At 45.0% G+C, this 26,316-nt stretch overlaps 1 protein-coding gene across 1 annotated transcript in view; it reads left to right on the forward strand.

Annotated features, from left to right (window-relative positions):
• The first annotated feature begins 6,518 nt into the window (after positions 1 to 6,518).
• The window catches only part of MAT2B (methionine adenosyltransferase 2 non-catalytic beta subunit), a 65,321-nt gene continuing 45,523 nt past the window's right edge, over positions 6,519 to 26,316 (forward strand). The window contains exon 1 of the mRNA XM_077473376.1: positions 6,519 to 6,679. Coding sequence (XP_077329502.1) covers positions 6,617 to 6,679 — 63 coding nt within the window. The 5' untranslated portion in view covers positions 6,519 to 6,616. The remainder of the gene's footprint in view (positions 6,680 to 26,316) is intronic.

Consider the following 26,316-nt stretch of genomic DNA (forward strand, 5'->3'; position numbering starts at 1 on the left):
CCTGGCCGGCCGGGTAGCGTGCTCGGACAAGGGTCTGTTGTGGACTTGGGGGGACCCCCACGCCGATTTTTTTTTTTTTTTTTCGGCGTTGGGTTCCCCTTTAAGTCCATTCCAGGCGGCGGGGTCAGCGATGTCTGCTTCGCGGGCCCCGCCTACCTGGAGACGCGCTCGAAATGAGCGGACTTTCCTCCGCGTGTGTGGGCGAGTCCGTTCATTTCAAAAGTAGGGCGGATTGTATGGCGGACTTAGTCCGCCGTATTAGTCTGCTCAAAAAGTGTCGTGTGTGGGCAAGTCCATTCATTCAAAAGTTGAACGGACTGTCTGTCGGATTGTCTGACGAACTTAGTTGGGCAGACAATCCGCCCGTGTGTACGCGGCCTTACCTACAATTTCTAAATTGCTGCATTTGTAAATTTCAAAACCTTTATTTTTTTGCATGATTCTCCTTTAAGGGGGCGTGGCAGTGGCGTGTCCTATGCCTACATACTTTTTGATAATAGGTGTCTCTCATTCCCATCTCAGAAAGTTGGGAGGGATGTCTGTGTATAGTGTATGCTTTATGAAGGTTTAGACTCTTATTTAACATGCTCTTTGAGACCAAGACCTATATTCCGTGCTACATGGTAAGTCAGGTTAAAAAAAAAAAGACACAAGTCCATCTAGTTCAACCAAAAAATAAATACAATCCCATATACAGAACCCTTCACCCACTGTTGATCCAGAAGAAGGCGAAAACCCCCAGCAAAGCGGTAACCAATTTGCTACAGCAGGGGAAAAAATCCTTCCTGATCCCCCGAGAGGCAATCTGATATTCCCTGGATCAACTTTACCTATAAATGTTAGTACCCAGTTATATTATGTACAAACTTATTATGTGCATTACCACGAACATTTTCACTGCTGCCTAATCAGCGTTCGTTTATTTATGTAAAACCTTTAGCCTAAAAGGAGGGGGCGGGGGGGACAGTTTTTTGTGATATTGGTTAGCTTGCAGAGGCTGTAATGTTTCCCTAAAGCCTCATACACACGATAGGACTTTGTACAAACTTTCCCTTGGATTTTTGTACAAAGGGCGTCGGCCCTGAACTTGTATTGCATACACACAGCAGGACTTTTTCAGCCAACTTTCACCAAATCATGTGGTTTTTCTGCTCTTTACCGCCACCTTTGGTCAACTTCTGTATTGTTGTCTGATCTTTTGCATTGGTTCTGAGCATGCCTGTTTGCACTTTGTACAAAAGTCCTATGGTTTTCTGTACACACGATCAGACTTTGCTCCATTAGACTTTTATTGCCAGAAAGTTTGTCCGTTCGCACAGCCAACAAAAGTCTGATGAAAACCAAAAAAGTTTGTCCGATGGAGCGTACACACGCTCCATCGGATGTTGCTCCAAAACCGCTAATTTGCATGTTTGTTGTCAAAAAGTCTGATCGTGTATATGGGCCTTAAGGATTTCCAGGATATGGGAGCAGGCATCCGTTCACTATTCCAGGAGTGCTTGAATTTAAGGTGTAAGATGTCACATAAGACTGAACCTGGTGCTCTGGGAATATGTTAAATTTAGTAGCCTTTAACATGCCTCCCAAATTTTTGAGATGAGAGATGCCTATTAGCAAAAGTATGTACAGTGGTGTGAAAAAGTGTTTGCCCCCTTCCTCATTTCCTGTTCCTTTGCATGTTTGTCACACTTAAGTGTTTCGGAACATCAAACCAATTTAAACAATAGTCAAGGACAACACAAGTAAACACAAAATGCAATTTGTAAATGAAGGTGTTTATTATTAAAGGTGAAAAAAAATCCAAACCATCATGGCCCTGTGTGAAAAAGTGATTGCCCCCCTTGTTAAAACATACTATAACTGTGGTTGTCCACACCTGAGTTCAATTTCTCTAGCCACACCCAGGCCTGATTATTGCCACACCTGTTCACAATCAAGGCATCACTTAAATAGGAGCTGCTTGACACAGTAAGGTCCACCAGAAGATCCTTAAAAGCTACACATCATGCCGAGACCCAAAGAAATTCAGGAACAATTGAGAAAGAAAGTAATTGAGATCTATCAGTCTGGAAAGGGTTATAAAGCCATTTCCAAAGCTTTGGGAATCCAGCGAACCACAGTGAGAGCCATTATCCACAAATGGCGAAGACATGGAACAGTGGTGAACCTTCCCAGGAGTGGCCGGCCGCCCAAAATTACCCCAAGAGCGCAGCGACGACTCATCCAAGAGGTCACAAAAGACCCCACAACAACGTCCAAGGAACTGCAGGCCTCACTTGCCTCAGTTAAGGTCAGCGTTCATGCCTCCACCATCAGGAAAAGACTGGGCAAAAATGGCCTGCATGGCAGAGTTCCAAGGAGAAAACCACTGCTGAGGAAAAAGAACATCAAAGCTCGTCTCAATTTCTCCACAACACATCTTGATGATCCCCAAGACTTTTGGGACAACATTCTGTGGACCGATGAGACAAAAGTGGAACTCTTTGGAAGGTGTGTGTCCAAGTATATCTGGCGTAGAAGGAACACTGCATTTCATAAAAAGAACATTATACCAACAGTAAAATATGGTGGTGGTAGTGTGATGGTCTGGGGCTGTTTTGCTGCTTCAGGACCTGGAAGACTTGCCGTGATAAAAGGAACTATGAATTCTGCTGTCTACCAAGAGATCCTGAAGGAGAATGTCCGACCATCTGTTCGTGTACTCAAGCTGAAACGAACTTGGGTTCTGCAGCAGGACAATGATCCTAAACACACCAGCAAGTCCACCACCGAATGGCTGAAGAAAAACAAAATGAAGACTTTGGAGTGGCCTAGCCAAAGTCCTGACCTGAATCCTATTGAGATGTTGTGGTATGACCTTAAAAAGGCCGTTCATGCTCGAAAACCCTCTAATGTAACTGAATTAGGACAATTCTGCAAAGATGAGTGGGCCAAAATTCCTCCAGGACGCTGTAAAAGCCTCATTGCACGTTATCGCAAACGCTTGGTTGCAGTTGTTGCTGCTAAGGGTGGCCCAACCAGTTATTAGGTTTAGGGGGCAATCACTTTTTCACACAGGGCCATGATGGTTTGGATTTTTTTTCACCTTTAATAATAAACACCTTAATTTACAAATTGCATTTTGTGTTTACTTGTGTTGTCCTTGACTATTGTTTAAATTGGTTTGATGTTCCGAAACACTTAAGTGTGACAAACATGCAAAGGAACAGGAAATGAGGAAGGGGGCAAACACTTTTTCACACCACTGTAGGTATAAGACATACTCCCTGCCACGGCCCCCCCCCCCCCCCCCCCCAAAAAAAACAAAAAAAAAACTGTACAAAAAAACAAAACAATTGGTTAAACCAAGTGTGTGTTTTTTTTTTTTTTTTTTTTTTTTTTTTTTTACCACCACTGTTCCTTTTATATTGGCTGTTGGAATTTTATAAATGCAGCAATTTATAAATTTGATGAAAACTTGGCACTATAAAAACACTTTTTGATAGCTAAATAATGCATTTTATATAGATCAGACCAAAATGGGGGACAGATAAGGATGAAAGAGGGACTTTGTTCCACAATGGGGACAGTCCCTTGAAATGAGGGACAGTTGGGAGCTATGCTTTAGTGTTCGATTTAGTGGCCTCAGCCAGTGCTGCTCCGACCATGCCCTCTAGCAGCACTGGCCACTAAATCTAACATGTTCTATGAGCACCAGGTTTAGTCTTGAGTGGTGGCTTACACCTAGTTTTCTGTAACTGTTTATAAAGTGTTAGCTGGAGTTCAACTGCAATCTGTTAATTATCTAAGCCCTCGTTCATATCGGTGCGATTTGACAAGTCGCAGCCTATTGCCAGCAATGGCACTGTTCCAATCGATACTACACCGACTTCAGTTTCTGCTCTACTTTTGCCAATTTCGGGTGCGACTTCAATAGACATCTGTGCTTAAAGAGGAAGTAAACCCTAATGGGTTTACTTCTTCTTTGTCTCCTTGCAAAGGTAAAGCATAATGGACTACTATGCATCCCATAGTAGCCCATTATGTGTCACTTACCTGACACAGGAGCCAGCGATGTCACCGCTGTCCCCTGTAGCGTCCATCTTCTTCCGGGTATCGCTGCTACTGACACTCACAGCGCTGGAGAAGCGATGACGTCACTCCCGCCCATGCGCACAGGAGCCGCCACTAACTGTATATCGCCATTAGCAGGGGCATGCTGCTAACGGCGATAGTGCGCCTGCGCGCCGCTGTCTACAGGGCATGCACCGTAGACAGCAGTGACTGTCTTTTGGTAAATATCTCCTAAACCGTGTAGGTTTAGGAGATATTTTTTGGACCTACAGGTAAGTCTTAATCTGGGCTTACCTGTAGGTCAAAGTGGTTTGTAAGGGTTTACAACCACTTTAAAGCTTGTAGTCGTGTGGACTTGCATTCCCCCAAGATTTTATAGTAAGTGGAAATCAGTTTTGTGTGTTCTTGTTGTATCAGTGCCCCTTCTAGAGTAGAGTTTTGAAAAGAAACGTTGCTAAGTCCCAGTTGGGCCCTAGCAGCATGTTTTAGTTGAAGATATTTAAAGCTACATGCATTAGGTATCCTCAATTCCTGCCGCAGTGTTGAAAATGCTTTAAAATGGCCTTGGTCATACAACTGATGTACGCATTTCAATCCCTTCATTGCCCAAAGGCAGTCATCAGGTAAGTCATAAAAATGTGGAAATGTGGGGTTATACCATATAGGGCTCACAGTGAAGAGGATCCTTATTGGGCTTGAGGATTAGTACAATCAGGGACTCTTTCATAGATAAAGAGAGACTTTGCTGTTGAAAAATAATTGAAAAAAGTTTGTGCAGTCTTGGCACTAGGGCTTCTTGATGTTCTAAATACCATTCGATAGGGTACCCATCTGGGCCTGGGGTTTTAAGTTTTAGCAACGTTTTTAAGAGTCTGCATTATCTCCTCTACAGATATGGGTGCTTCTGGAGACAATTGTTCCGGTGTCAGAGTGGGTAAATCCATGGTGTCTATGTATTCATTTAATTCTGGGGGAGTATAGTGAGCCTGAGATTCATATAGGTGTATAAAACTCATGAAAGCCCCCATAATCTTGTCTTGGGAATCCCGAAGGGTGTTGGAATTATCATAAATACAGGGGAAAGTGATGGGGTGAGGCAAGTAGCTTCCCACTCCTATCTCCCATTTCAAAGATCCTCTGACGTTGGTACAGTACCTGTTTCTGGGTCTTTGACGCGAGTGCTAACTCATATTCTCTACTGGCTTTTTGCAGGTGCTGGTAACAGGTTGGTGAGGGATCTCTAACATATTGTTCCTCCCCTCTTTCAAAGCAGAGGCCAACTTCTGTACCTGCTCCCCATTGGCTTTTTTTTTAAGTCCCAGGCCCCCTTCATATAAGCTCCTCCCCTTGAAGGTATCCCAAGTGATTAGTTCTGATACCTCCCCGTCACTCTCCTGCCAAAATTTAGTTATGGGGTCCTTGCAAGTGTACAGTTACAGTACCAATGGTTCTTGCAACCAGTAGGGACTCATCCTCCACACTTGGTTACCTGGGTTTCTAGACTCACGTATGGTTAACTCCAAAGGGGAGTGATCAGAGATTGCTCTTGGTAGATAGGAAACCTCCTGCACTCTCTGTAAAGTATCTCTTGACAAAAAAAAAAAAACATATCTAGTCTAGAGACCTGCAGGACTCCGACGCACAAGAGAACTCTTTTATCTGGATGTTTCCAGCGCCATATGTCAATCAGCTCATAAGCATTTGCCCAGTCCTTTAAGGCAGGAGATTGTGGTGTGGTGCATCGGACTCTGTCCATCTCCATGTCCATAACCCTGTTAAAGTCACCTCCAATAATGGGGTGACCACACCTATACATTTTTTGTGCATTTTGCAGATTTGCACTACAGAACATTTAACATGGTTTCCTACGGAAAGTTCTGCAAAATGCATAGGTGTGAATTAGGCTTAAAAGTGAACTAAGCCTTTATTCCGAATGTGATTTATGGCCAGTTCACTCCATATGCAGTGCAGTGCTCTTTTTTTTTTTTGATGCAGAGAAAAAAGTTTTCTGCATGCACATTTTTAGCGCTTTTTGATGCATTTAACACATTCCAGTACAATTGTGTGCAGGAAAAAAGCATGCACTTTTTTCACGAACTGAAAAGCGCTGGTGTGAACCATGCCATTGGAACCCATATAACCAACTGTCCATGCTTTGTTGGTGCAAAAGAAAAGCACTTCGCTGCATGTGGAGGGAATAACTTCAGCATTTAGTGGTCAGTGTTGTGTGTAACCTGAATTCACCAGGAAGTAGTGCCCGCTGTACCGCCCTGCGCCTGTTTACTCTTTTCCTATATACTAAGCTCTGACAGGCACAGGCAGTGTACATGGTATATAGCGGGGTGACGTCACGTGTTTATTGGTCCCCATTCTGAGCTGGGGTCAGGGAGTGCGGCTGAATAACAACATACGTTTCGCAACTCGCCCTCTGATAGGTCAGCGTGGAGCTGTATATTTCTCCTCCGCCAATCGGACGCGCAGCCACGCCCATCCGCAGTCTGTACAGTTGTGCTTGTTAAGGTCCGGGTCGTGTTCGCTGCAGGATAGAAGAAGAGAGAGAGCCATGGAGGGCCGATACCTCGATCTGAGGATCCGATTCCGACCGGGTCATGTGCAGGTGGTGCAGGTGAGGGACGGGGTACGAGCGGGGCCTGCATAGGGGAGCGGGCATGGCACTACACCTAGGCCGCACTGCTTCTCACACGAGCGCTGATCGCTGTGTATGGGCCACAGACTGTGAGATGGACAGGAGCCTGACCTCAGCTTCTTCACGTGTGTGTGTGTGTGTGCGCGCGTGTTACAGATTGTGTGTGTGTGTTGCAGAATGGTGATTTTGGGGGGTGGGGTCCCCCATCAAATCGTCTCTCCTGGGCTAGAAGCAGGCAGTGATAAAGGTCAGCCTGAGATCACACTGGTGTGGTGATCAGATATTGCATGTGATTCGCATTGCTGTGCACATCCCATGCAGTGTCTGTGCAATGCAAATTCAGCCATTCAGGTCCGTTTCACACCGCTGCGGGTGAGAGATCCGGATGTGATTCGCACCGCACTGCAGTGCAAATCACATCCGATCTCCGTAGCGATGCAAGTTCAGCCATACAGATAGTATGGCTGAATTCGCATCGCTCCCGCCGCAAACTTGCCCTTTTTTTGGTCCGCAGCAGAATCGGATCGCATGGGTGTTCACACCATGCGATCCGATTCCTGTGCGAGTGTGCAGATCGCACTGCGATATGCGGATGGATCTGGGGGTGTCATTAACATTTCATTGACACTCCCAGCAGTCCGCATAGGGCAGTGTGAACTGCTGGCGGGAGGCATGCGATGCGGGAAAACGCCGCGGATTCGCGCCGTTCCCGCATCGCTATGGTGTGAACCTAGCCTCAAACTGTATAGCTGAAATCGCATCACATTCGCACCAAATGGTGCAGGGCCCTTTTTTTTTTTTTTTTTGGTATGCGCTGGAATCAGATCACATGGGTGGCCGCACCTATGCAATCCAATTCCTGTACTATTTAACAGTTCACATGGCCATCTGCCAACCAATCTGGGGGTGTCATTAACGTTACATTGACACCTGCAGCGGTTCAGAGGGCAATGCGAACTGCCTACGAGTGGCATGCAATGCAGCAATCCGCACAGGAATTGCACTAGTTCCCACATCACATATGTGCAAACCCAGCCCTAACCCCTTCATACCTGAGCCTTTTTCTGACACTTGTTGCTTACAAGTTTAAAATTCAATTTTTTATTTATTTTTTTCCTCATTCTTCTCTTTAAAGTGGGAGTAAACCCGCTGAAGTGTGTGTGTGTGTGTTTGTTTGTTTTTTTCCTGCAAAGGAAAAGGCATAATGAGATAGTACACACCACATACTAGCTCATTATGAAATACTTGCCTTAGAACAATGCCCCAACATCTTGCCCGATCCACGCCGAGGGAGCTGACATATTCCCTCAGCGTGTCTTCCGGGTATCATGGCTCCTGCGCTGTAAGTGGCTGGAGCCGTAATATCGTCACTCCCGCGCATGCGCGCGGGAGATGTCTGCCGGGCTTTCAGCCGAGAATCCCCCTGTGCGCTGCTGCAGTCAGCGGCGCATTTACCTGTAGGTTAAACTTATAAAAATGACTATACAACCACTTTAAGTAAATTTATTTTTTTTTTTTTTACTTTTCCCTAGATTCATACTTACCTAGGTGGATGCAGCATGGGTCCGATACTCCGTCTGTCCCCCTGCACCTCTGCACTGAAAACCGATTCATCAAACATCACCGATTGTTCGGTTCTCTCGGCTCCCCGAGCAGAGAGCTGCTGCCTGTTAATCAGCATCTCCGCACTCACTGGAGCCATGAGCTGTGGAGGCATGGGGAGCAGCCATCAGCTCACTGAGAGCCTGACATGGGTATCAGTCCAGGCACCTGGCGGATCCAGAATTTAGTGTCGGTATGACACAGTGCCTGGACTGACTGTGCGACATCAGAAAGCGGACTTCAGACCGCTCTGCTGAAAACTGGTCACAGGCAGGAGTGCAAAACAAATAGTACTCCTGTGACCCAGAGAGGCCCAGCCAAACGAGCTCAGGCTGGAGTTCTCCTTTAGAACTCCTAAACATATATATATAATTTTTTTTTTTTTAGCAGAGACCCTAGAGAATAAAATGGCAATCATTGCAATATTTTATGTCACACTGTATTTGTGCAGCGGTCTTTCAAATTCATTTTTTTTTTTTTTTATGCGTTTAAAAAAAAAAACATAGCCCAAATAGTTTTTTTTGTATAATGTAAAAGCTGGTATTACACCAAGTAAATAGATAACCAACATGTCAGGTTTTACAATTGTACACAATTGTGCAATGGTGAGAAACAACGGTACTTAAGACCAGAGCATTTTTTGCATTTTGACAATGCGTCACTTTAACTGACAATTGCGCGGTCGTGTGATGTGGCTCCCAAACAAAATTGTCTTTTTTTTTTCCCCCCCCTTAAATAGAGCTTTATTTTGGTGGTATTTTATTTTTTGCGCTAAAAAAGAGCAACAATTTTGAAAAAAAAACGCATTGTATTTAACTTTTTGCTATAATAAATATCCCCAAAAGATGTTTTTTTTTTTTTTTTTCCCCGCCGTTTTTAGGCTGATACGTATTCTACATATTTTTGTTTGAAAAAAAAATGCCATAAGCGATTATTGATTGCTTGGCGCAAAAGTTATAGCGTCTACAAAATAGGGGATAGTTTTATGGCATTTTTATTAATAATTTTTTTTTTTTTTTTTTTTTTTACCATCAATGCTGGCGATCAGCTTTTTTATTTTTTTATTATATATATATATATATATTTTTTTTTTTTTGTGACTGCGACATTATGGCGGACAGATCGGACATTTTTGACACATTTTTGGGACCATTGTCATTTATGCAGCAATCAGTGCTATACAAATGCACTGATTCCTGTGTAAATTACACTGGCAGTGGTGGCAGCGTAGGAGTTAAGTGTGTCCTAGGGGTGTATTTCTAACTGTGGGGGGGTGCGTGGCTGTGTTTTTACAGATCACTGATCTCTGCTCCAATCACAGGGAGCAGAGATAAGTGTCACTTGTTGCTAGGCAGAACGGGGAGATGCTGTTACATCGGCATCTCCCCGTTCTTCCTCCCCGTAAGACAATCATAGGTATCCGAGTCTACGGGACCCACAGTCGGACTTACGGGGCTCCCAACTGGCACGCACACATGATGGCATGGCGGCAGATTCAAAGGGACGTACCTGTACACCCATTTGCCTGTCTGTGCCATTCTGCCGACATATGTCATTGTGCGCCGGTCGGGAAGCAGTTAAAAATACCTATAGGCGATGCTTTAAAAATTTCTGTACTTTACATTAGAGGTCGACCGATATATTGGCCGATATTTGCTGTTTTTTAATTAATCGGCATCGGCTGATTGGGCTGATAAAAAGGCCGATTTAGAACTACAGCGTGACTTGGAAATGACTTCTGTAATAGAAGTCAGTGTAAGTTGCCTGAGTCTTCATAGAAGGACTTGTCTCCTCTCTGGGCAGTCTGCCAAGAAAAGAGCAAAAAGATACAATGTTTACACTTGAATTAATGAACTCCACTCTGTGTGCAGAAGTTCTCAGTTTAACCATTTAAAGACTAAATCTTTTCTGACACTTGTAAGGGCCGATGCGAGGCGACATGACTTGCCTCGCCGCGACCTCAGCGGCGACTTGCAAATGACTTCTGTATAGAAGTCAATGCAAGTCGCCCCGAGGTCGCCCAAAAGTAGTACAGGAACCTTTTTTCTAAGACGGAGCGACTCGAGTCGCTCCTCTTAGAACGGTTCCATTGTACAGAACGGGGGCGACTTGTCAGATCGCGGCACGGCAAGTCGTGTCGCCTCGTGTCGCCCCCTGTGTGAACCGGCCCTAAAAGTCCTGTATTTTCTGCCAGAAAATCACTTAGACCCCCAGAAAATTATATATATTTTTTTAGCAGAGATCTTGGGGAATAAAATAGCGGTTGTTGCAATATTTTATGTCACACGACATTTGCGTAGAGGTCTTTCAAATGCAATTTTTTGGGGGAAAAAATACACTAAATGATTAAAAAAAAGAAAAAAACTAAAACAGTAGTTAGCCCATTTTTTTTTTATTTTTCGTCCAAAAGTTTTGACTACTTGTTTTTATTTTATAGGCTGCTTGCACACTGGAGCGGGCAGGCGTTGATGGTAAAATGCTGCTAGTTTTAGCAGCGCTTTACCATCATTTAAGCGGTGCTATTCGGCTGTTACTGGGGCGCATATAACCCAGCTAGCGGCCGAAGAAGAGGTTAAATGCGTCCGTGAAGCACCGCTGCCAAATCAATCGGAATTTCCGGCCGTGTGTACAGGGCATTACAGAAGAGTTCTTGTGCTAGAATTATTGCTTTCACTCTAACAATCATGGTGATACCTCACATGTGTGAACACCGTTTACATTTGTGGGCGTGACTTATGGATGCGTTCACTCTGCACATGAGCATGAAGGGATGGAGCGCTTTACATTTTTTTTTTTTATATATATATATATATATATATATAATATTTTTTTTTTTTTCTTCTTATTTTATTGTGTTTTTAAAAGTTCTGATCACTTTCATTGCTGTCACAAGGAATGCAAGCATCCCTTGTGATAGTAATAGGCAGTTTTAGGCACTCTTTCTGGAGAGCTCTGGGGTCTATAAGAATAAGGCCCCAAATCCCTCCTTTGCACTTAAAAGCATTCAAAACGCCAAGTTTGGCAGTTTTGAATGCTGTATTTATTTTTTTATTTTTTATGTTACCTGGGTGATGCGTGCAGCCGCAGGCTTCACCCCGGAACAAACCAAAGCTGCATATTTGCGCTGCATCGGCATGAAGTGGTTAATTTCTCCCTTGTGTCATGGATTGTAGACAACCTGACTGGAAGACCACGGAAGCGTTTGGATAGGATGGTCATTAATATTGAGGTTCCACAGGAGACCGTTCTCTCACCCTTTTATTTTTACTGTCCTATACCCAAAACACACTGACACTAATTTAATTAAAACATTTTTGTTTATTTTTAAAATCCTGCCCAAAATATACCGACCATGATATTTGACCCTGACTTGGACCCAACCCTGGTACTGACCTAGATCAAACCTTGATCTAGCTATTTCTTTCTTAGTACAGAACCTGGTGACAGCCCAGTCTTTGTGCTGGCAGCACTCTATGCAGTGTGCTCCCAGCAACAAGATGGATATATAGCCACACGGAAAAAAGCCAAGCCCAGCGAGGCTGCATATATGCGTACCGCCGGTGTGAAGGGCAGGTGCATAGCCCACTCACACCCATATAGCAGATGATGCCATTTTTTTTTTTTTTAAAGGAGGATCGCACACCCCCAGTATCCTTCACAAGAAACTTTTTATTGGAGACTACTCAGACAGAACATGGTTCTGCCATGGTCAAGAACCACCCCTTACCGGCATCAGATTGCACCCCCCCCTTACATTGTGCTATTGCTGGGAAGGAGCTGAAGGTGGCATTGGGAAGCAGAAAGTGCAGGGTCTGGAGGAGGTCCAAAAGAGGGTTGGTGTTAGAATTCTGAGAGGAGGGGGTGCTGTAGCTGCACAGAGCGGTGCAAGATTTGTAGGAGGAGTGCTGTCTTTCGATGGAGCGATCCCCGCTGAACAAGTGGATGTCCACGGGGCAGATCATTACAGATCCGTCCTATGTGAAAGAGCCCTTAGGGTAGCCAACACCAAGAAACTCAAACTGTTTCATAAGGCCAGTGATGTTGATGGATTGGAGTCCAAAAAAACAAAACAACCCCCCTCAAAGGTTTTATTGTAGTATAACGGGTAAATACAAGTCATACAGACACAGAGGTAATCATTGCTACCAAGGAATAAGATAAAATGGGGCACACGTGGATCTCTCACGTTGCCTATTAACAGATTAAACCGTGAACAACGTAAAATAAAAATAAAAATAAAATCAAAAATAAAAAGATAAAGGAAACCAGAAAAGAAAATTTTTGTAAAAAAGAAAAGTAAGGGCAGTAATGCATGTAGACCAGATTTTATCTACTAGGTGTGACAAGTAAATAGAAGCTGACTATGTATAGAATAAAACGTTAACAAATAAAATCCTCTTCAGTATTGGGCATATTGACATGGGAGGCCTCACCCCATCTTGTCATTGGGATTATGGACTGAGAGGTCTCCAAGCCCAGTACATATTTGATAAGTCAACCAACTACCCCATTTACAGTCAAAGATGTGCATAGTGTCTAGGAGAGTGTGATGCACTCTCTCCATCAATCTGATGGATTCCATACATAGGAGCACCTGTGACCATGTTACAGGGGGGCGTCTCCAGTTGAGGGCGATGGCCCGTTGGATAGCGCTGAAGAGCGTATGCACTAGCTTCTGTTGAGGGGAGGAGACCCCTGGGAGCTCAGCAAAAAGTGTGCATGTTTATAACGTCAAGGTCACAGGTACTCCAGTTAACTGGAGGATCAGTGAGGAGGTTTTTTGCCATAAAAGTGATACATTTTTATTTATTTTTTTATAATTTTTTTTTAAAAACGGCGTAAAAATAAATAAGAAGGAAAAAAAAAAAGGTTTTTAAAAACACCCCGTCACGACGAGCTTGCTCACAGAAGCGATCACATATGTGAGTAGCACCCGCATATGAAAACGGTGGTCAAACCACACATGTGAGGTATCGCGGCGATCGGTAGAGCGAGAGAAATAATTCTAGCCCTAGACCTCCTCTGTAACGCAAAAAATGCAACCTGTAGAATTCTTTAAATGTCGCTTATGGAGATTATTGAGGCTAAAAGTTTGACGCCATTCCACAAGCGGGCGCAATTTTGAAGCGTGACATGTTGGGTATCAATTTACTCAGCGTACCATTATCTTTCACAATATAAAAAAAATGTTTATATGGGCTAATTTTACTGTTTTATTTTTTTATTCAAAAAAAAAAATGAATTTTTTCCAAAAAAGTGCGCTTGTAAGACGGCTGCAAATACGGTGTAAAAAAAAAGTATTTCAATGACCACCATTTTATTCTCTAGGGTGTTAGGAAAAAAAACAATATAAAATGTTTGGGGGTTCTAAGTAATTTTCTAGCAAAAAAAAAAAACTGTTTTAAACATGTAAACACCAAATCTGAAAAAGAGGCCTGGTCCTTAAGTGGTTAAGGTACTGGTATAAAGCTAAGATAGTCCCCCTGTCTCTGGATGTCTCCCCACAAAGGTTCTCAAATGGGGACTTAGCCAGTTCCATGCCTTGCATTAGGGAGTTAGAAAAAAAAGTGACGTATTTGCAAATATTTAAAAAAAATTCTGATCTAATGGAGGGCAAAGTTCTGCTGTAGGTGTTTAAATGAGCAGAAGGATGTGTCCTGCAGCAGGAATTCTAAGGTTACAAGCCCCTGTGCAATCCAGCTATGGAATAATAGGCCCGTGTTGAAGGCAGGAGGGAACTGGGGTTCTCCTAGGAAAGAGGTCAGTCTTGGTGGATTGGAGAGCAATTTAAACTGTTTTAAGAGAGACCAGAGACAAAGGGACTGACTCACAACACCATTAAGCGGAGCAACATCCCTTGGGGAAACTGATCGAGACCAGAGGAGACCTGGGAAGTAGTAAGGGGTAACCGAAATCTGCTTGAATTGTATCCATGGTATTGACGTAGAGGAGGTGTGCCATTGTGCCATTTGGATGAGGCGAGATGCCAGGAAGTATTTCTATAGATCCAGGCATCCCAAAACGCCTCTAGATTGGGCTCTGTACATCAATAAACTGCTTATTTGAAGCTTTTTGTTTTACCATATGAATTTTAACCACTTCCCGACCGCCGCACGACGATGTACGTCGACAGCATGGCACGGGCAGGCATATGGGCGTACATGTACGTCCCTGCCTTCCCGCGGGTCGGGCCCCCGCCCGGTGCCTGCGGCAGTCGGTATCCGTGCAGGAGCGATCGGTGATGAGGAGGCGGCCATTCATTCATGGCCACCCCCTCGCAATCGCTCCTGACGAATGGGAGTGAAGCATTGCATCACTTCCTCTCCTGTAATGTAAACACAGGAGAGGAAGTGATGTAATCTCTCCTCCGTGTCGGTATTTTTCGTTCCGGCACCGAGGAGAGAGCATCGGTGAGTTGCACAAGCACTACACTACACAGTAGAACATGCCAGGCACACTCACACCCCCCCTTTACCCCCCGATCACCCCCCCCAATTACCCCTGTCCCCCCAGTCACAGTGACACCAATGCATTTTTTTTTTTTTGCATTGGTGTCATTTGTGACTGTAATAACTGTTAGGGCAGTTAGGGTTAGCCCCCTTTAGTTCTAATGTGCCCCCCTAACCCCCCCAATAAAGGTTTAACCCCGTGATCACCCCCCGTCGCCAGTGTCACTAAGGCTGGGTTCACATTGCAGCGGTTTATGAGAACGGATGTGATTCGCAGTGCAAATCACATCCGATCTCTGCGATTCGAGTTCAGCCATTCGCCGCACCCGCCGCAAATTCGCACGGGACCCTTTTTTTGGTCCGCAGCAGAATCGGATCGCATGGGTGTTCACACCATGCGATCCGAGTTTGCAGATCGCACTGCGATATGCGAACTGATCTGGGGTGTCATTAACATTTCACTGACACTCCTAGCAGTTCGCATAGGGCAGTGTGAACTGCCGCCGGGAGGCATGCGATGCGGGAACCCGCCGCGGATTCGTGGCGTTCCCGCATCACTCCAGTGTGAACCCAGCCTAATAAGCGATCGTTTTTCTGATCGCTGTATTAGTGTCACAGGTGACGCTAGTTAGGCAGGTAGGTATTTAGGTTCGCCGCAGCTTTTTATAGCGCCAGGGACCCCCATATACTACCGCATAAAGCCCCCTGATTGCCCCCTAGTTAACCCTTTCACCAGTGATCACCATATAACTGTTACAGGTGACGCTGGTTGGTTAGTTATTTTTTTATAGTTTCAGGGCACCCGCCATTTATTACCTAGTCTCACTAGTGTACCCGTAAATTTAGGGGTGTCTACTTTCCAAAATGGGGTCATTTGGGGGGGGTTTGTGCCATCTTGGCATTTTATGGCCTTCAAAACTGTAACGCCCTTAGAAAGCCTGAAGGCGGTGCTTGGTTCTCGGGGCCCCGTACACGGCTAGGCTCCCAAAAAGTCCCACATGTGGTATCCCCGTACTCAGGAGAAGCAGCAGAATTTATTTTGGGGTGTCATTTCACATATGCCCATAGCATGTGTGAGCAATATATCATTTAATGACAACATTGTGTAAAAAAAAAAAAAAAAATATTTTTTGTCATTATTCAATCGCTTGAGGCAAAAAAATAAAATATTCAATGGGCTCAACATGCCACTTATCAATTTCCTTAGGGGGTCTACTTTCCAAAATGGGGTCATTTGGGGGGGGGGGGTTTGTACTGCCCTGCCATTTTAGCACCTCAAGAAATGAGATAGGCAGTCGTAAACTAAAAGCTGCGTAAATTCCAGAAAACGTACCTTAGTTTGTCGATGTGACAACTTTTGCGTAAACCAATAAATATACAGTTATTGACTTTTTTTTTTACCAAAGACATGTGGCTGAATAAATTTTGGCCTAAATGTATGACTAAAATTGAGTTTATTGGATTTTTCTAATAACAAAAAGTAGAAAATATCATTTTTTTTCAAAATTTGCGGTCTTTTTACGTTTATATCACAAAAAATAAAAATCGCAGAGTCAGTCAAATACCTTTAAAAGAAAGCCCTATTTGTGGGAAGAAAAGGACGCAAATTTCGTTTGGGTACAACATTGCATGACCGCGCAATTACCAGTTAAAGCAGCGCAGTGCCAAAGTGTAAAAAGACCTCTGGTCATTTACCAGCAAAATGGTCCGGTCTGAAAGTGGTTAAGCAACTGTCTGAATAGTCTTATCATACGAAGTACATACAGAGGTAATGGTCTAAAATAGAATAGGAGTTTGGGGAGGATTGACATCTTTATTGCTTGGATTCGGCCCAAGAAGGAAATTCGGTAGGAGGACCATTGGTTGAGGAGGTGTTTAATATTGGAAAACGCTTAAGGGTAATTATGAGTGTACATCAATTTAAGTGAGGGGGCAAGCTTTACCCCTAAATATTGTAGTGTAGCAGAGCTCCATTAGAATTTAAATTTATCTTTGAGGATAGATAGTAAAGGGTGAGGGATGTTGATGAGTAGGGCTGTACATTTTGACGGGTTTACTCCTAGGCCAGTAAGGTGGTAAAGAGTCTAGGGAAGTTAAAAGGTTGGGAAGAGAGATTAGGGGGTCAGATCAGAATAGGACATCATCCGCATATAAGCTTATTTTAAATTATTGTTAATATAACCTTTTAATATTAGGGTTGGAGGAGATTGAGCGGGCTAGTGGTTCTATTTTCAGGGCAAACAGGGGGGGGGGGGGCAGAAAGGGGGCACCACGGCCTAATGCAAAGTACTCGGAGTTGCACCCTGGAAGTTTAATGCGGGTACGGGGGTGATGGTAAACGGCTTTAAAGCGGTAGTAAACCCGCATATTTTTTTTTTTTTTTTTTTAAAAACCTGCAAAGCAAAAGGCATAATGAGCTAGTATGCACCGCATACTAGCTCATTATGAAATACTTACCTTAGAACGAGGCCCCGACATCTCGCCCGATCCACGCCGAGGAAGCCGACATGCTCCCTCGGCGTCTCTTCCGGGTATCGCGGCTCCGGCGCTGTGAGTGGCCGGAGCCGCGATATCGTCACTCCCGCGCATGCGCGCGGGAGATTTAAATCCGGCCGGACGAGCGCTGCCGGATTTTCGCGGAGAGAACCCCCTTGTGCGCATGCGCCGCTGCAGTCAGCGGCGCATACCGAGGGGAATATCTCCTAAACCGTACAGGTTTAGGAGATATTTTTTTTTACCTACAGGTAAGCCTTATTATAGGCTTTCCTGTAGGTAAAAGTTAAAAAAGTGGGTTTACTTCCACTTTAAATCCGTTGATAAACTTGCTGATGAACCCAAACCTAGACAGAATAGTGTCCAGGTAGGGCCAGCAGACACGGTCGAAGGCCTTATTACTGTCTAGGCTCAAGAGTAATACCTTTATTGGAGCGAGTGTCAGCATTTTGGATAATATTGGCTGCTAGGTGAATATTGTTGGTGATCTGTCTAGATGGTATGAAGCCTGTTTGATCGGGGGAGATAAGTGATGTAATAACAGAGGCCAAAGGTTCTGCTAAGAGACGTCCAAAAATCTTAAGGTCCTTGTTAATGACTGAGATGGTGCGGAAGTTTTGGGGGACGGTGTGGTCCTTTCCTAGTTTTGGGATTGGGGAGATATTTGCTAGTAGCATTTCCTCAGGGAAATGTGGTTAAAACGTTTTGTCATTTTGGCAATCGGGGTTCCGGCAATTTTTTTATTTTATTTTTTCCATTTTAGTATGAGGCTGAGAACCTGTCGGGGCCTGGGGTTTTGGAGGGTGCCAAAGCGGAGACAATGGAGGTAATTTCCTCCTCAGTACATTGCGCATTAAGGGTTTGTAGTTGCAACTATGTGAGCTGGGAAAGTGCAAGGGTGTCCAGCCAGGTCTGGGAGCCAGGGTGGGGCGGGAGGTTGGGATCTGACAGTAGTTCTTGGTAGTAAGAGGAGAAAATGTTAAGGACATTGTTGGGGTGGGTTGAGAGGTTACCTTCCCTATTGCAAAGCTTATAGGAGTGTGTTGGCTGAGTAGTTTGTTTCAATTTTCTTGCAAACATGATGGAGCCTGAATTGCTGTGGAGGAGGAAGCGGGCCTTTGACCAACAAAGGGATTTTTCACCGTGTTTTGAAATGGGGGGTGGGGGGCTAGGGTGCTCCTCTTTTCATTAATCTGGAGTATTAAATCTTGAGATGGGGATTGGCCGTGTCTGTGGTATAGTCTTTCAAGGTCTAAGGTGAGCGTGGAGTTTTTGGAGCTTTCTGGTGGTTGCGATTTCTATAAAATGGCACCTCATCACAGCCTTATGGGCTGACCAGAGAGTTGTAGGGGGAAATCTATTTGGTATCTTTGTCTAAAATATTCAGTGATGCGCTCAGGTAGTTGGTTTAGTATGGCAGGATCTGTGAGTAGGGAATCATTGAGGCGCCATGCCCTGGTGTTATTGGGGAGGCCTATACATGTGAGGTCACAGGAGACCATATGATGGTCTGACCACGGGCATATGTGCGTATTGGCTGCGGTGGAATTTGCAGCTAAGGTAGAACAGAAGATGTAGACTAGGTGAGAAAAACTGTCATGTGGGTGGGAGTAAAAGGTGTATCCTCTAGAGCCCACATTGTGTGCCCTCCAATCATCTATTATTGGCTGGTGAGACTTTGAGGGAATAATTAAGGGATTTAAGGAAAGCGTTGGAGGCAGACCCTGTATGACTTCTGTCCATTTTTAGAATGGGCCACTAGGTTAAAATCGCCACCTATCAGGAGATGCAGAGAGTGATATTTTTCGAGCACCTGGAAAAAGTTTAAAAAAAAAAAGCAGCCTGGGACACATTTGGGGCATGTCAAGACAGGTCCAGATCGCCGTCACGGACCTGGCTCCTAACATTTTTAGCTGGCTCCTAGATTCCAAGCAAATTTGTCAACCCCTGCTTTAGACAGTCACGCACACATACCAGAGTGTTTGTTTTTTTGTTTTTTTTTTACAACAATGTTAAAAACTGAGGTTATCGAGTTTGCCTACACTTAGCTCACTGAATCCCAGATAACCAAATCCATATTTACCATCACTTTCCAGGCTGTCTGGTGACGTCACGGACATCAACGTCACCAGACTCCTCCCTCCTTCCCTTCGTTAGCAGACGGAGGCACTTGGGGAAAGGGGGAGGAGTCTGGATCTCCGACAGAACTCCTCGAAGACCCAGACACCGGTGGAGAGGCGAGTACCGATCAAAAGGAATTTGATCGATCAACAAAAATGAACGATTAATCGAGGAATTAATCTTTAATTTTCCCAGCCCTAATTTATTTGTAAACAAAATTTAAAACCATTTATCATTTTCCTTCCACTTCAGTTATTTGCCACTTTGTGTTGGTCTATCACATAAAATCCCAATAAAATACATTTACATTTCTGGTTGTAAAATGACAAAATGTGGAAAATTTTCAAGGGGTATACATACTTTTTGTAGGCACTGTACATATATTAAAAATGTATCTGTTCTGATGTACTGACAGCCTTTCACTTTCCTTCAGGCTCTTAAAATGGCAGGACAGTAAAAATACTCCCTAAGGCTGCTTTCAAACTGCAGCGGGAGCGGCGTCGGCGGTAAAGTGCCGCTATTTTTAGCGGCGCTTTACCGCCGTTTTAGCGGCGGTCTGCGGGCGCTAGCGGGGTGGTTTTAACCCCCGCTAGCGGCCCGAAAAAGGGTTAAACCCGCCCGCAAAGCGCCGCTGCAGCGGCGCTTTGCCGGCGGTATTGCCGCGGTGTCCCATTGATTTCAATGGGTAGGAGCGGTGTATTCACCGCTCCAAAGATGCGGCTAGCAGGACTTTTTTCACCGTCCTGCCAGCGCATCGCTCCAGTGTGAAAGCCCTCCGGAGAGAAAGGGGCCGGTTTTTTTCAGGCGCTATTTTTAGCGCTGTAGCGCCTGAATACCGCCCCAGTGTGAAAGCAGCCTAATTGACCCCTTTTTGGAAAGTAAACAGTCTGAGGTATTCAATAAGGGGCACAGTGAATCCTTGTGAAGTTGTTATAGTTATTTTTTGACAAGATTTTTTTGAAAGTAAAGAAATAAAACTGTGTGGTGTTTTTTTATTTTATTTTTTTTATTTATTTTTTTACCCATCGGGGTAGTTCAATGTCCTCATACTGTGCTACTCTAGAGGGAGATGATTGGGATTCCCCTTTTTGTATATTTTTTTTTATTTTTTACACTTTGCTGTTACAGTGATGATCATTGTAACTAGTGATGCGCCGAAACATATCGGCCGAAAATGCCCTTTTCGGCAATTTGCCGAAAGAGAAAAACGGCCGATAATGGAGCCGAAAAAGGGGCGTGGCCTGGGTGGGGGCGTGACCCCGCCCCTGGTGACGCCCATCATAGCGCAGGAGAGCCACCTCCGCCGCCTTTTTGATAACAGCGCCGGGAACATCACAGCTTTCATTTCAATTGCTGTGTGTTCCCGGCCATGCGCCGTCACACGCAGCCCCTCCCCCTTGTCCGGGCACTTAGATAGACAGATCATCCGCAGGATTGGACAGATGATCTGTCTATCAAAGTGCCCGGACAAGGGGGAGGGGCTGCGTGTGACGGCGCACGGCCGGGAACACACAGCAATTGAAATGAAAGCTGTGATGTTCCCGGCGCTGTTATCAAACAGGCGGCGGAGGCGGCTCTCTTCCCTGCACACAGTGCACAGGCAGTGCACAGGCTGGCTGCAATGGGGCACACTGGCTGCAATGGGGCACACTGGCTGCAATGTCCCCAGTCTCTGACCATCTCCTGTTCCATGTCCCCAGTCTCTGACCATCTCCTGTTCCATGTCCCCAGTCTCTGACCATCTCCTGTACCACGTCCCCAGTCTCTGACCATCTCCTGTACCACGTCCCCCAGTCTCTGACCATCTCCTGTACCACGTCCCCCAGTCTCTGACCATCTCCTGTACCACGTCCCCCAGTCTCTGACCATCTCCTGTACCACGTCCCCCAGTCTCTGACCATCTCCTGTACCACGTCCCCCAGTCTCTGACCATCTCCTGTACCACGTCCCCCAGTCTCTGACCATCTCCTGTACCACGTCCCCCAGTCTCTGACCATCTCCTGTACCACGTCCCCCAGTCTCTGACCATCTCCTGTACCACGTCCCCCAGTCTCTGACCATCTCCTGTACCACGTCCCCCAGTCTCTGACCATCTCCTGTACCACGTCCCCCAGTCTCTGACCATCTCCTGTACCACGTCCCCCAGTCTCTGACCATCTCCTGTACCACGTCCCCCAGTCTCTGACCATCTCCTGTACCACGTCCCCCAGTCTCTGACCATCTCCTGTACCACGTCCCCCAGTCTCTGACCATCTCCTGTACCACGTCCCCCAGTCTCTGACCATCTCCTGTATAAAAATATTTTTTTAAAAACAGTCATTTTCGGTATCGGTGCTGTATCGTTTTCGGTATCGGTTTCGGCACCAAAAAACCCATTCGGTGCATCCCTAATTGTAACCGCAATATTTTTAACTGTCATGAATGGGCCACATCACAGCTGTTATGAATAAAATTCAGTCATAACAGCTTTGTTGACACTGTCATTACATGATCCCCCGATCACTCAAAGTGGCTAGGTACCATGAGCCCACCAGACACAACGGGAGCGGCGCGCTATGCCCGTGCTGCCCTGCTGCAATAAATGTACTGTGGCCAGTAGCGGTGCAACAGATCTAAAAACTCACGGATCGGATCATTTTTCAGATCAGCAAATAATTTAATTTGCAAAAACCTGACCACCATATAGTTCCCACTGTAATATTCATCTCCCCCACTGTAATATTGGCTGAGCATGGCTGGGTGCCACCAAGTATTGGCAGGGTATGGAGGTATGGCTGTGACTGCATTTGTCACAGAGCAGCACTGTGGGCTCTACAGATGCAGCCCACAGCGCTGCTGCCATCCGATCTCTCCCCTCCACTGTACAGATCTGTACACAGAGGGGAGAGAGGAGCTGGCGTCATCATGACGCCAGTTTGTTTACAAGTGATCGCTCCTTCATTTGACAGAGCGATCACATTGTAAACGCCGTCGGGTGCACCAAGATGGCCACCGCTTCGGAACTAGGCCGAAGCCGTGGCCTTTCCTAAGGCCGAGACCGCGGAGTGCCCTGCGGATCGCGGCGTGTGTCATGGATCAGTGACGATCCGTTGCACCCCTAGTGGCCGGGTGACAACTGGTTAATGAGTGAATATGGCCATGTACACCTTTTATCAACAACCTACATGTAAAAATTTTTTTCGACGGTTCATTTACTACTTTGCAATGTGATCACACGTGTTAAGACAGCGCATCAAAATTAGTGGCCTCACTTGTGTGAACCATACCCTTGTGTGCTGAAAATCGAATGCAATCCTTTTCTTGGGCAGGTGAGTATCTGAATCTCGAACGCTGCATGATGGATAAAAAGCAAAACAAAAAAAAAAACAGAGGAGCGACTGAAGTTCCTTTTCAAAAAAGAGCTTTATTAAAATGGGAACTCCACCACTCCCCCTGCACCCCCTTGTCCATCATTTATCTCTCCACTCTTCTACAAAGTTTTTGTATTTCTGCTCACCTTTGTGCCCCTATTCTACCTCTACTTATGTGTGCACCCTTTTCCACCACTGCGCACTGTCTTTCTTTCACCTCTGCTTTGTGAAAATGTTATGTTAATGTGTTTCACGCTAGCCCCTTCGTCAGCACATCATGCATATAGTAGATCGTCAATAAGGTATTTGATCACCTCCTGTGTTTTTTTTTTTTTTTTTTTTTTTTTTTTTTTTTTTTTGCGCTATAAACAAAACAAAGACCATTTTTTGGGGGAAAAAAAATATATATTTTATTTTTCTGCTATAAAACGCATCCAATAAAAAAATCTAATTTCTTGATCAGGTTTGGCCAATATGCATTCTGCCACATATTTTTGGTAAAAAAAAATCCCCCAAAAAGCGTATATTGATTTGCTTTGTGCAAAAGTTATAGCGTCTACAAACTATAGGATTTTTTTTTTTTTTTTTACTAGTACTGGCCCGATCAGCAACTTGTAGCGAGACTGTGACATTGCGGCGGACACATTAACCACTAATACTTTTTTGGGGACCAGTGACACCAATTCAATGCTAAAAAAATGTGTACTGTTGCTGTGCTAGTGAAACTGGCAGGTGTTCCTAGGGAATGCTTTGTAACTGTATGAGGGGTGCTTTAACTGTGGGAAGACAGAGATCCTTGTTCTGCTTGGAAGAAACGCAGGATCTCTGTCTTCTCTACTAACAGAACGGCGATCTGCCTTGTTTAGACCACCGCTCTGCCTCTGTTGGGAACGATCGTCTGGTCCCGGCAGACATACATTTTTTAAATGGTTTTATGCACCATATTCAACCATCTCCTGCCCACCATATTGACAAATTATGGCAGTAAGGTGGCTCTCGTTCTGGGACAATGTAATATGACATTGTCCCACTTTCGCGCCTGCCGCAGTGCGCCGTTTCCCTGGGACACGGTGCATCACCAATCTCAGTAAAGAGCTGATGACGAGGTTGTTTACCCATGTGATTAGCTGTGAGTATTCACGTGTAAACGCGGAAATCCAGTTTATCTGCTTTACTCTCTTCGCACTGACAACGTATGAGGAGAGCCGATCAGCAGCATTTCCTCACAGGGGAGACCTGCACAGATAATCGGGGCACTGATCACCAGTGCCAAGCAGTGATGCCAGTCGGTGCCGCCTCATTAGTGAAGGAGAAAAATGACTTTATTTACAAAATTTTCTAACAAACTTTTTATAATAAAAAGCTATTAAATGCCACCAAAAGAAAGCTCTGTTTTAAAAAAAAAAAAAATGATAAAAGGTGTAATTTTGGATACAGCATTGCATGACCACTCATTTGTCATTCAAAGTGTGACAGCGCTGAAAGCTGAAAATTGGGCCGGGTAGGAAGGGGGTGAAATAAATTCAGTTTTTATTCAATAGTAAACATTTAAATGAGAAGTCCAACCAAAGCTTGTTTGGCTGGTCTTCTCCAATAAATCACAGGAGTGCAGCTCATTTTGCACTCCTGTGACCTGTTTTTCAGCAAGGAGCGGACTGAACGCCTCTCTGCTGACGTTGCAGAAATCGATCCAGGCACCGCCTCATTGCGACCATAAAGTCTGGCTCCACCAAGTGCCTGGACCGACACCAGTCTCAGACTCTCAGTGAGCCCCCGCCCTCTCTTCAGCCCCATGCTCCAATGAGCGAGGAGAGCGATAAGCAGAGGGCTGTGGCTGGGTCTACAGCTCTCTGCTCGGGAAGCTCTGAAAACCAAGCGATCGGCGGTGTTCGATTGCTCGGCTCTTAATGTAGAGGCGCCGGGGGACAGATGCAGCATTGGAACAATGTTGCATCTACCTAGGCAAGTATGAATCTGAAAACAAAAACCTTTTTACGTCCTTAGTGGTAGTACGTCCGTAGTGAGTGTACAGCTTGTATAACAGTGTAAATTTGATGTCCCCTCAAAGTAACCCAACACACAGCCATTAATGTCTAACAAAAGTGAGTACACCCCTAAGTGAAAATGTCCAAGTTGGGCCCAAAGTATCAATATTTTATGTGGTCACCATTATTTTCCAGCACTGCCTTAACCCTCATGGGCATGGAGTTCACCAGAGCTTCACAGGTTGACACTGGAGTCCTCTTCCACTCCTTCATGATAACATCACGGAGCTGGTGGATGTTGGAGAACTTGCACTCCTCCCCTTTCGGTTTTGAGGATGCCTCACAGATGCTCAATACAGTTTAGGTCTGGAGACATGCTTGACCAGTCCATCACCTTTACCCTCTGCTTCTTTAACAAGGCAATGGTCATTTTGCAGGTTTGTTTGGGGTTGTTATGTTGGAATACTGCCCTGCAGCCCAGTCTCTGAAGGGAGGGGATCATGTTTGCTTCAGTATGTCACAGTACATATTGGCATTCTTGGTTCCCTCAATGACCTGTAGCTCCCCAGTGCCAGCAGCACTCATGCAGTCCCAGACCATGACACTCCCACCACCATGCTTGATTGTAGGCAAGAAACACTTGTCTTTGTACTCCTCGCCTGGTCGCCCCCCACACGCTTGACACCATCTGAACCAAGTAAGTGAGCACACGCACTCAACTTCTTTCGTCCACCATGGCAAGGCCTGTTCTGAGTGAAACCTGTCTGTAAACCTCTGCATGGTCTTGGCCACCGTGGTGCAGCTCAGTTTCACGTTCTTGGCAATCTTCCTATAGCCTAGGCCAGCCTTTCTCAACCTTTTCAACAGAGGAACCCTTGAAATAGTTCTTCAGTTTCGAGGAACCCCTGCTAAAAATTAGAAATCTACAACTCATGATACATTAGTGTGATGTTCAGTGAGAGGAATGGTCCTTACACTTGTGGTCATTGGGAAGAATTGCCTCCTTACAGATAGCTAAAAAGATCAGTGGTGTCAGTGGGAACTTATCTGAGAGGCAGAAATTGCTCAATGCTGAAGGCACCCCTAGCAACCTCTGGAGGAACCCTGGTTGAGAATCCCTGGCCTAGGCCATCTTTATGTAGAGCAGGGATATGCAATTGGCAGACCTCCAGCTGTTGCAAAACTACAAGTCCCATCATGCTCTGCCTCTGGGTGTCATTCTTTTGGCTGTCAGTCTTGCTATGCCTCATGGGACTTGTAGTTCTGCAACAGCTGGAGGTCCGCTAATTGCATATTCCTGATGTAGAGCAACATTTTTTTTATTTTTATTTTTTTTCAGAGTTCTATGCCATAAGGTGTCATGTTGAACTTCCAGTGTCCAGTATGAGAGAGTGAGAGCGATGTGTACTCACTTTTGTTGCCAGCGATTTAGACATTAATGGCTGTGTTTTGCGTTATTTTGAGGGACATCAAATATACACTGTTAAAAGAAACTGTACACTCGCTACTTTACATTGTAGCAAAGTGTCATTTTTTTTTTTCAGTGTTTTCACATGAAAAGATATAATAAACAAAAAATGTGATGGGGTGTACTCAATTTTGTGAGATACTGTATA

Source organism: Lithobates pipiens, unplaced genomic scaffold (genome assembly GCF_037356315.1).
Source record: "Lithobates pipiens isolate NorthernLeopardFrog02 unplaced genomic scaffold, aLitPip1_a1.2 Scaffold_8, whole genome shotgun sequence".
Taxonomy (NCBI): Eukaryota; Metazoa; Chordata; class Amphibia; order Anura; family Ranidae; genus Lithobates; species Lithobates pipiens.